General features: G+C 38.7%; 1 protein-coding gene across 16 annotated transcripts in view; it reads left to right on the plus strand.

The window, feature by feature from the left end:
• The window catches only part of nfixb (nuclear factor I/Xb), a 116767-nt gene that overhangs the window by 40658 nt on the left and 63828 nt on the right, over positions 1–12281 (plus strand). For 3 of the 16 annotated variants that reach the window (XM_072705259.1, XM_072705253.1, XM_072705256.1), the window contains exon 1: positions 11951–11983. The exons of 7 other annotated variants lie outside the window; for them this stretch is intronic. In XM_072705259.1, coding sequence (XP_072561360.1) covers positions 11951–11983 — 33 coding nt within the window. Of the gene's footprint in view, positions 1–11927; positions 11984–12281 lie in introns of those variants that run through there. 6 more of the 16 variants (XM_072705260.1, XM_072705264.1, XM_072705254.1 and 3 more) reach the window with 5 other exon arrangements.

Below are 12281 nucleotides of genomic sequence, written 5' to 3' on the forward strand. Positions count from 1 at the left end.
TCCCTGCCCCCCCCAATTCCCTTCCCCACCCCCCGCCCCACACATCCACTCAGTGGAGAATTCTGGGCATTTGCATTCACCGCATCAGACAAAAATATCCCAGCAACAACTGGGACACGAATGGACAAGGGAGCGAGGGATTCGTCGGCAGCTTCTGCCAGACTACCAGACTAATACGCTCCCAGCCAATGTCCAATCCCCCCCCCCCCCCCTGCAAACTCCCAAAGGCCTGCATGAAGGAGAGTGTTGCAGAGTCACCATAGTGTTGTCCTTTCTTTGCTCTGTAGCAACATCAGGGTTTCACCCAGAGGGGTTGATTCTCGAGCTTTACAGTCACCCAGCTCAGGCTTCTGTGTGGCTTTGTCGCGGCTCTGCATGCTGTGTGAATTCACTTGGGGCGGGGTCAATTAACATGAGTAACAGCATCAGCAAATGGGAGCTAAGGTTGGACGTTATTTGGGACACACGGTTGTCTCCGAGATTCTCTTCTCAATATTGTACTACCTGTGTTTGGTTGACACCCCATCCTGCGTTGTCTTGTGCCATAGCCTCTGGCGTAGGCTCTGGACCCCCCGCAATACTGTGTAGGACAAGCACATAAGGAAGATGGATGGATGGATATTGAACTATTTGCCGAATTCAGCTTTACCATAAAGAATTTAGTCCTCTTGCTAGTACTATTTCCAATGAAGGTTCTTTCAAGGGATGATGTAAATGAAACTTGCAGCATTTAAATTTGGTTTAGTGAAGCAGACTGACAGACTTTTGACATCCTCCATAATCAGGGGTGTTGATATATTTCTAGTGTAATTAAGCCCCAAATTTTCTTTTGCGATCAGTGAGTGGAGACTAATTGCTGATTTACCTGTGCAGCAAGGGGGCTGTCGGGGGGCAAAAAGTACTGAATTATCCAGTTATGTCAAGTTGCTTACCTGACACATTTTCAGCCAAATGTTTTGCTCGTTTGTATAGTTGGATATTTTACTAAAAGCAATTAAGATTGGCCCAGTAGGCACAATCTGGGAACTCATAATAATAGTCTTCCTGTCACAAGTCTATGTCCGAAACCAGTCTTCTACCTAATTTCCACATAGTTTCCTTTTTGTTACAATTTACCTCAATAGTTGAACATAATGGTTTGACATAGTAATCAGACTTAAGTCAATATAACAGTTAACACTTTAACATAACAGATGAATATTACTGTTGGACATCATCATAGTCAATTACTATTATTATTATTATTGTTCTTATTATTATTTTATTATAATTATTTAGTAACAGTAATAGTGGTAGTAGTAGTAATATTGGTAATGTGACATATTATTGGTATGTAAGGCTACATTTTCAAGTGGTGCTCAGAATGGCCCCACAAAATGATTGCATATGTTCTCTGTAGTAAGTTGCTGATTTGGTGAGTGGCATAAGGGCAGCACAAAACACCCTGCACAAGTCTTGCACACGTGGTGAAATTTTGGAAGTTTGTGTTGTGGTTTGATTCTTCTTTCCTTGGAGCCCGGTGATTAATAGTTAATTGTAGCGATTAGAGTAGAGGTTTACAGCAATTGCACTACACCCGCTGCACTCAGCAAGAATGGCCACGCGAGCAGCTGCTGGAGCTGGTTCAGTCCCTCAGAAGAGACAGAGCTGTGAAACCGCCGAGCTGAGGCTTCCTCTCTGCGTGGAAACTCTCAGTTAAATTGCTCTGTGGTGCAATCAGACACGGGCTGCAGCTGACGGGCTGGACACAGTACAGTGAGCTCTTCTGGGTTCGGGAAAGGCTGCATTTGTGCAGAAAGGTGCTTCTTGGGTTATGTTTATGAGGCTTTACGAATGGTCTTTTGATATAAGAAGAAAGAGTACTACAGTGAAACATGCATGTTACATAAACCTGTCAATTGCCATGAGCTTCCAGTTTTTGCAGTGTTTGGGTGGAAGCGGGGGTGTCTCAATTTATGGAATAAAGAAGCAATTACAAGATGCATATCTAGCCGGGATGCTGGAGTGGAGCTTGGCTCACTTGTTGAGGGCCGTTGTTAATGCCTTATGCGCAAAACAATATTCACTTACCTTATATCTGAATGGCACTCCTTTTATTTAACTGATAACTCAGACATGACAAAATTATAAAAACTTGAACAGTAAAACTACACAGACGGTTTGAACGCTTGTTTATTAAAATATCAACCATACATAAACAGATGCCGGTATACTGGTTTAATTTCTCTTATGCCTCACTTATGTTTGTACTCATGTCACTTCAAAGGGAAAAGAAATATGATCCCCAGAGAGCAGCTAGTGAGACAGTGTGTCTACCTGGGTCAGGAGAGGCTCGGGGTGAAAAGTTTATTAGTCTACGTCAGTGTGCGTCAAAAGGTATGGCATCCCAGACGCAAATATACAAACCGGACAAAGGCTGCGTTAATGAAGTGGGATGTAAGTTAACACAGGCGTTCTCATAACCGTGCATTACGGGAAAATAGTTCGTCTGACTTATGGATGTGTAGGCAGCTAGATTTGGGTGTAAAGACTATTGCAAACGGTGGAACTACGGGACTCCGCCGTACAGGATGGCGCTACACTCAGGTTAGCGTTCATAGCAACAAGATGGACAGCGTACCTGGTTACCAGGTTTGTGATAACGGGGGATTAACAAAAAAGGACAATTTAGGACACACTTGTTATTCACCTATACTGACAGTAGGACGCAGTTGTTTTTCATCTACTTAAAATAAAAAACAGATTTTTTGGCATAGTTACAAAAAATATTCAAACGGTTTATTGTTTTAATTTCCGAATCCATAAGACAAGTGTAAATGCTGACTGTTGAGTGCCAAAGGTGCGAGAGTCCGTGACATGTTTTATTCGCCTATAAACAAGATTTAATCACTCATAAGATTCTTAAAAATATATTTGTAATGCTTCCAATTACACTTTATGTAAAGAAATAATGAAAGAGGTGCCTGGTCGTTATCTGCTGAAACATTGTTCGCGCTCAGTAAACGATGTCTGGGGAATTGCGGCGGCTCTTGCTCAGTTATCGTTAACCCATTCATTTGTTTGAAAGCAGGGACACCCAGATTCAGTCCTCGCAGGCAGCGGCGTTTTCGCCGCACTTAATTGCTTTACTGAAGCAATTGTTTGGGTTGTAAGTCACATCCCCTGTGTGCTTCAGGTGTAAATAAGGCGCTAATTAAAACGCATTCTGTAATGTATTGACTTTCCATCATCATTACAGAAGTGTGAAGCGTTTGAAACTTTAAATGTTGCATTTTTGATGGGAGAATGTCTGCAAGTTCCCCCCCCCCCCCCCCCCCCATGTTCAGTACCTTTGCTATGAACGACAGGTGGCAGTAATCAATAGTTCGCTGTGTCTCAGGCTTCCTCGAGACCCACTATAGAGAACCCACTCTGCTTTTGTTACTGGGAGCCCTTTAATTACAGTAATTAAGCTTAACTTCGTTTTCAGTTGATTTTGGACCTGGATTTGACTTGACGCTTCTGTCAATCTCTGGCGTTTTTTTTTTCCGTGTTCGTACTGAAAATAACGTGAAAATTGCCCACTGTTTGTTGTTGTGTGCGTGTTTCCTAACAGTTATTAATTTAAAGTACTAAGTAAATGTAACATTAAACAAATCGAACAAATACTGAAGTGAGTAACTATAATTATTCTTCATAAGACTAATATTTTATTTGAGACGCACAAATTAAGGTGAAAGAAAACGTGTTTCAACAATCCTGTAACTAATGAGAAACTTCTAACAGCTAATAGATATAGCATGTAGATTAGTATTCCGTAGGTGTCCTGCCAAGCCTAATTAATGAATGGGGAGGCTGGAACAAAAATCAGCATCCACAGTGGGTTCACAGGACAAGGACTGGGTAACCCTTACTTTACTGCATTGAAGTTTAAACTACTTTGTAAGTAAAAGCCCCATTATCCATGTTTCCCATGTTAATATTCAGTTTGTTAATGTCATCATGATATTGTACCAGTAAGGTGTCGAGCAGTATGTTACTATAGAAGTGAAATGGGTTCCATTATGAAAACACTCCTGAAATATAATAATAATAATAATAATAATACTTACAATACTCTAATAATAATAATTATTATTATTGTTATTGTTATCATTATATTGTTTAGCACAGCATTTTTGCACCAGATTGGATCTCAAAGTGCTGTATACAGAACTTAACATAATATTAAAGCGAATGTGTATGATGACAACCAAACACAATAAAATATGCAATAAAATAGTTAAGACCGTGAGACAGAATTCTGACTATTTTGGAAAAACAGAGGAGTGCTTGCTCCTCTATTTCTTTATTTAATGTATTCCAAAGCTTAAGTGCATAAAAGACCACCTGGCCAGTTTAATAATGGACTTTTTGGTCTATGAAGGATGCCAGAAGTAGAGAATGGTTTTGGTGTGTATTCCGACAAGCAATCTGTAACATACCCAGGTGCCAAACTATTAAGTACTTCTAAAAACAATGATGAGTACAGTACAATACTATTATAAACCTACTACTCTATTCTAAAAATTTATTCTAAAAATCTGTTTTGTTGCATATGATACCTTTGCTTGGAAATTTAGTTCAAAATTAAGCATCATCCCTGCATTCCCAATAACCTATGTGGCACACAAATTTTGCATGTCTGTCTGCATACTTTTGGGTCAATACAGTATCATAAAAACTTAACTTTTTCATATATTTATAAAGTTTCAGACAGCAAGCTTTCTTGTCAGTTAAATTCTTTAAATGTGTAATGTCGTTATAGTCAGCGTCTGGTTAAACATATATGCTATTGTCTGCACAACTTTAAAAGGCAGTGATGTGTTTTACATAACTGTGTCAAATGGATGTATATATAGTGGAAATCAAGATCTAAAAAAAAAAAAATCCTTCTGCAACACCACAGGGAAACACTTTTTTTCAGTTATGTTCAATTCAAACCAAATAGGACTGAAACGAGTTTAGAAATTTTGATGTAGTCATTCAGACAATTCATTAGTACTTAAATTTACAATATTAAATACAGTGCTTAAATCAAAATGAACTGGGACACATACAATGTAGGAAAATTACTGTAAGGTCATTTCCTATGTTAATGGAAGCAGTCTAATCATTACAATTAATTCTAAGACAAAACTGGAAGTTCAAGACTTTTTGCCCATAGTGTATGTCTGTTTCAAAACCAAACTTTACATTCTTTTTTGTGCTAAGGGAGATTTGATATAGGTGCAAAATTGCCAAGCACAGCAGGATCTATTGTACTTTCCTTAATGAGAGGTTTCACAATAGCAGTTTTCAATACATTTGGAGAATTGCCAGTTGAAGGAGAACTGTTTACAATGGTTACATTATCTGACAAGCAGTCAACATCTCTTTGAAAAATCTAGGAATAGGGTCTAGAAATGCAGGTGAAAGACTTAATGTTAGATATTTTGATTCTTCCCAGCTATGTTACTTGCTACTGAAGAATCTAAAACGGCACGGGATAATGTGCTTGAATATTCAGACACTGAGTTTTGCGTCTGTCTTTCTTACGTGTCATCTTATGTGGCGGAATTTTTAAAGAGTTTTGCCACATATTCACACTTAATTTATGAAGGAGGTCCATCACAATAGTCTATCATTGGAGTAGAATTTATTTAGCGCTCAATGCAAAAGAAAAGCACATTTGACCTGTACTTATTGTCCGTGCCCCCGTTTTTGCTTGCTTAACTTTCCAGGTAATTTCAATTGCGTTCTTTTTTCGGTGTTACAAAACCCCGTTACCTTTTCCCATTTATTGTGTCTTCTAAATGAATATATTTCTATAACCAACCAACTTTTGTTATTTGAAGTCTATGTTTTTTTTAAAGTTTTTTGCAGTAGTTGCATAGTCTGTGGTAGGTTTTAATTGTGCATTCAGGTTTCCACGTTTATAAAATCGCGACAGAAGCGTATTACGAGCAACGCAGATGTTACAATTGGGTGCCGTGCATTAATGTAGCCAGTTCTTCCAGAATGTAAGACTTTGGCTTCAGTGGTGCTTCTTCCTTTGATGCGATACGCTGTCGAAGAACACGCTATAATGACCGAAGAGCAACACCAAGAACCGAAATAATAGTGGAAGGTCAACAACTTACAAATCGTACGAAATCCTCAGGCATATTAACTTAACATAAAAAATGGTCTCCCTCTTTCTATTTTATTGTATTAAGAGTAAGTTCATTTAATGTGAGTATATTAGAAAAACAGTAATGTCGAAAATCCTACGTTTATAAAATCATTTAAAAACCAAACAAAAAACAAATAGACAGGCTACTACGTAAATACATAAACGCACAGGTCATACAATTTAAATTGCATTCGATCTCGGTTTAAATGTATTAATCCTTTTTTGGACATACTTAAACTGACATTACATCTTTTGTGATATCCTTTTATATAATATAATATCAACACAGTGTTTATTTTTTATTCATTCATTCATTTAATGACGGATTTTATGTACAATATAATGGCAGGCTGCTAAAATAGCTATATAATTTATTGGACACTTTGCATTTAAAATAAACATGTGCATGAATTTTCCTTTTAAAGACTTATAATAGACAAAATGTAAAAACCCATACGTGAACTTTTGCTTTGGCCTTCGATTCTCTGTCCACGTAACTCGGCTGGGTGAACGAAATCATTTACATTTATGTATTTAAGTTGTATTCCTGTGTTGTATTATGTTCTCTAAAAAATATTAAATATTCTTTTGAGTGGCTTCACAACTTTTATACGTGGCACATATAAAAGTTGGAGAACGTTCTTTATTATTCGGCCCAGCGGCGTATCTGTATTTAACTGCTTGGCGCAGGTACTTGGCTTATTTTTAAGCTTAATAAGATGAAAATGTTCTAACAAAAATGAAACCCCACATCGAATTTTAATTCAAGTTGTTTTTTTAGTTGAGGGTATAAAGGGGGCGAACTTTACCTTTCCTGAGTCCTTATGAAGGCATTTTCTGCATGTACCTTTTTGTGTTACTGTTGCATACATAACTTTTGGTTACTTTGTTTTTGGTGCCCAAATAATTAACTTAAATTAATAGTCAAATTAAAAGAACAAAAAGTAATATTCTATTCTTGCTGTCCCGTAAATAGGAAATAGATTCTGTCGTTGGTAGTCAGAATTAAAGACTAAATACATATGCTGTAAACGCCGTTTCAGTGCCGGGTCATCATAAGACAAAGAAAACCCTATAGGCTTCGTGTAAAGATGTTCCTCTCGCTAATAATTTTACGAACGTGTTGCTTTTTTGTGTCACAGAAGACTTCAACTAGGCTGTTACCGGAATAATATAAAGTATCAGTGTTACAGAAAAACTACTTTCTTAGCAAAGATATCTGCATTCTTAAAATAATACAATTTGCCGTCATTTGAGTGATTCTGTGGTGTAGCTAATTTTCTTAATTACTCTGTAATAGAGTATGTAATATATAGGTGTAAATGTCTTGTAACTGTTTTTATTATTTAAGCATTTGAATAAATCCAAACAATCTAAACAAAATAATTATTCAATAATTGTTACATTTCGTTTAACTTTTTTCTTCTAAATGTATTAAAGCTTAGTAGAATTGCGTGGCTTTTTTTTAAGATTTGAGAGTTTTTCTAAAGCATGATTGTCGCCGTATTATACGTGCGCCGACTACATGCTTTTATACCGATAAAAGACAACGCAATAAACGGGGTTATAGATAACAAATTTACAACAAAGTATCTCAGTGATGTGACACGGTTGAAGTTTTATTGATTTTGGTCTCACGTGATAAAGGGATCATTAAATGAAAAAGTACACGTGGTTGTCGGGTGTTTAGCCTATGCGTGTAATCCGGGACTCTCCTTTTCTTTAATCCTTCAGAGCAAGTGCGGGGGTCCCGCACTTGCCCAGTTTAACTTGGTGGTTTTACACCTAACCAGAATCTTAACAAATACGTTAGTTTCCTTAAAATAGTACTGTTATTTAATATCAAACCTAATTTTAACACTGCCTTAAATCCTAATTCATTCTCAGCAAAAGAATATTTTAGTCTCTCTTTAGTCAAGATTAAATCAATAATGTTAATGATCTGTTATTGCTGAATGTTTTATGGTTTGAAGTTTATTTGAATTCAGGTAGAGTTACTCCCTGGTAAATATTTTTCTCTGTGTATAATTATTTTAGGTCTCTGCTTTCAGTATTTCAGTTCGCTTCTTGGAAGGTTTGAGTTCGGTAGGATTGTTTTATTTCCTGGCCGTGTGTTAAATCAAGTTCTTTCGGCTGGCAGCGGAGTCTCTTTCGACCTAGCCTATATTTTGACTTGCACATTGACATTAACAACGTTTAACAGTTGAGTAAAATGAGCTTTAGCCTACGTCTCAGCCGTCTTTTTAGTATTTGTTCATTTGTCTTTTTTTATGTTGGAGAGCAATCCAGAGAATAATACAGTATTTAATTAACTTGGATGCAGTAAGATATTGTGAATTATAAAAGTCTGGAATTAAAACGTTTTATAATTTGTTTTTTTTTCTAAATATGGTCGAAGTTGGAAATGGTTAATTTGTGATGCCTCAGGATTTTATATCCCTATTCCTGTAATCTATATATGTCTATTATTTGCAGCATATTAATTCTCTGAATACCAAACCGGCATCCCCGATGAAGCAACTACTTTTTAAAGAAAGGTATTAAAGTACTCAGTTTTCCATTGGAAAAAAACTCATTATATGCCCAGTTAAGGACCCAAACACACACAGACTACATGTTTCTAACGAGGCTTGGCTTGTCCTGCATTGCTCTGAGTCGGATCTGGCTGCTTAGTACAACGACCACGTATGCCCTTCACTATAGCGGCAGAAGGACACACACAAGCCCTCTGACCCCGCTCTCCAGGCCCGTCTGAGATCCGGTTGCCATGGGTTTAGAAATTGTGCCAGACATTCTTTCGCATATAAACTTACTCGCTAAATTGTCTTTCCTATGACATTTTGCGGCTCCTTATCAATGAGGTTTTTTTTGGACAGGGGATTGTGGGCTAAAATGCCGATAGTCAGATCCTGAAAAAAAAATTAAAATAGTTCTTGCCATATTTTATTTGTAGCGCTCCTGCAGGTGGGTGGATCTGCTGCGACTGGCGGTGTAAATATGAATGTTCCTCATTTCGGTACAGAAGCACGAAGAAGTATTGCATTTCTTTTTTCCTTCTGGAAATTATATGCAGGGACTTTTTTGGTGCTTTTAGTAACATTAATATGAGTCAGTGGTGTAGAAGAAAATCCACAGTAGCCACAATTTATAACCGAAATGGCAGAAGTCATACTTCATGCTGCCACAGCGGCTGCCTTTATATCACTGTCTTCTGAATGAATCGTTATTACTGTTTATATGTTTTTAAATTCACATTGATGCACGCGGTAATAATTGTAATTATATATCACTGAGACTATAAAGAAATAGTAATAAATCATTTCTCTAGGAACTGGCCATCGCTGACTCTTATTGAAGAACAATGAATATTTGTTTTTTTTTTTAAACTTATTTCATAAGGGATTGCTGCTTTAGAAGACTTCTGCCGTCAGTGGTCTGTGAAAGCCAATGGATTTTTCTTTAAGTGTTTTATGGTGTTAATAAAGGGGGTAACTGTGATGTATTTGAACACTGGATTCACTCACTTCAGGATTTGCTGACTTTAATTCTTGGAGTCGTCGGTTTGGTGTCACGGTGCAAAGAGGGAAGAGTGGCGGGGTTACGAGGGATCGGCATGAGGCCGACGGCTTCTCGGCCGTCTCCTCGCAGCTCATTTTTATTTTTGCTCTCCGGGTTCCGGCGTGTTTTATTTTCTTGCTGCTGAAACCCTTGGCGAGGCTTGGTGCTGCTTTCGTCTCGCTGCGTCTCGCGTAACAAACATCGCGCTCCCTTGGCAGAGACCTCCGCACAAACGGGAGCGCCCGGAATGAATGAATCCCTGCTCTGATTAAAAAAATGTTAACGAATAGGTAGCCGTTCCGCTCAGGTTGCTTTTTCATTAGTCAGTTGTTCACAAAACTTCTGTCGACTAATGTATGGGCGTTTGTGTTTCATGGAGACCCGTAAGTTAAAGGTGCTTTTCCTCGTACAAGAGTCTCTACCCTGTAAAAATGCCTGTAATAGCTCATCAGAGTTGTTCTTATATATGGCCTGTTCTAGACTCTATTATATAAAGAATGGCTTCTTGCGGGAATCAATCGTGCGTTCTGTGATACTTGTACTAGTTATTAAAATGTTAAATTACTGGACTCCACTTAAATGCTTGTTCGCAAAAAAAAAAAAAAAAAGAAACGGCGCAGGGGAACTATTGGACTTTTTTGTTATTTATCCTAGATATCGTCAGAGGACCGAATGGCAGGTCAGATTAGCCTCTGGACAAGAGCTTCTTCTACCTCAGTCTGGCCATGGCCTTCTGTGTGTATGTCCCTCACAAAATGAGAGCATGTGGCCAGAAGGAGCAGGAGCTTACCCCATGCCTAGACAAAGCTCCTAGCTCAGGATCTGGCCTGTTGGGATAAGATGGCTCTTTTGAATAAAACCTGGGGTATTGTTTTGCAGTAATGCTGAATAGCACTGGACAGATAATGGCAAGCAAAGCCGACTCCTTGGTCACCTGCTTAACTTGCGATTCTAATTAAAGCTAGATCTTAATTTTTTATATATATTAACATATATTACATACCTTTGCATGTCTGTAATATGAAATTTTTCTTCTAGGTGATCATTTAAAACTGGTCCTTCCACCATTTAAGAAAGCAGTTAAAAAAAATTGTAGAGTAAAGCGCAAGTAGACCTGAATGAATGGAGCAGTAGATAGAACCAGGTTCAATGGACGTCGAGGAGGCGTTGGCAGATATTTAAAATGTTTTTAACAGGATAAAATATAAAATTCAATTTTAATTATAGCGCATATCCAGGGTTAGCATAATGAAAAACTACTAGCAGGTGGAGTCATGCTAACAGGGGTGAAGTATAAGGGATGTTTCTTTGGCGTTTGTGTCACATAGCGGGTGCATGACGGTGCTCTCATTTCCTGTCCCATCTTGAGGACCCTCTTGCCTTTGTGCTGCTGTCTCCGGTGACTGGAACCGTGGCAGCGCCGTGCCGGCAGACGCCGCCAAATGTCCCGCCGTGGTGGCCGCGCTTTTCCCGCCGCGTGCCGCTAGCTGTAGTGTACCTTCTCACTTTTCCATTTTATGGTGTATGTCCAGCTTCTTCTTCCCGGTTTCCTAGTGCCCCTTTATTACAGTAATATTACAGTAACCATCGAGGCCGCAAAATCTTTTTGGGGGCGGAAACACCTGATTGCTCTGGCACACCACAGAAGAACAAAGGAAAGATGACAGCTCTGTGATTTCGGTGCTGGTTCGAGGAGGAGTATAGCTCCACGAATGCACTGTGATAATTAATGGGCCATAGCATAGCAAAACTTTGGGACTCTTTTAGTGTGCTGAAGCGGAGCAGGACACCAAGGAATGTGCAAGAGTGGCACTAGACGCAGTCCTATATGTGACATGTTGTCTATCCAAACCTTGAAATGACTCTGCCAGTTGAGTTTGATCTCATTTGTTTGTACAGAAGTCACAACACTGAACTGGGATGTTGAATTAAAAGTCTTGGTGTGAAGGAAGTTTCCTAGGCTCACGCTTTGTGTGTTTTGTATGGCTTTGCTTGTAGTAGTCTTGGCCTGGGATGAAATGGATGTGGTTGGCTTCCTGCTTTGTGTGGTCCTGCAGTATTGTGCCTCCTAACTCCACCTGGTTTTTACAATGAGATCCACTTACAAGTGAAAGGACCATAGCTCAGGTGCGAAAGAGACCTGTTCACGCTTCCGAGTTGCAGAGAAAATCCACGGAAAGGAATGTGCTTCCTGCAGGTCTGAGAGCACAAATAAACAGAATGCAGGGGAACTGGACGAATCAGGGCTGTGAGGTAATTCGTTTTCTGTTTGTTTATTTATTTTTTGCTGTGCAGGTGAAAAGAACAGCAGGTATGCTGTCGATGAAGGATACGTTTGTTTATTTGATGGATTATTATTTTTTATTATGGATATGCTCCTACAGGCTGCATTCGTTGTCTGTGAAATGCATTTAACATCTCTGGCACTCAGTCTCATGCCAACTTTGTATATGTGTTTCAAAATGGCTATATACCATATACTGATGTATTTATTGGGGGGTATTTGTTTCCTCCTCTTTGTTCGTGCGGTAAATCCGGGAGCAGCTGCTGG

Source organism: Paramormyrops kingsleyae, chromosome 22, assembly GCF_048594095.1.
Source record: "Paramormyrops kingsleyae isolate MSU_618 chromosome 22, PKINGS_0.4, whole genome shotgun sequence".
Taxonomy (NCBI): Eukaryota; Metazoa; Chordata; class Actinopteri; order Osteoglossiformes; family Mormyridae; genus Paramormyrops; species Paramormyrops kingsleyae.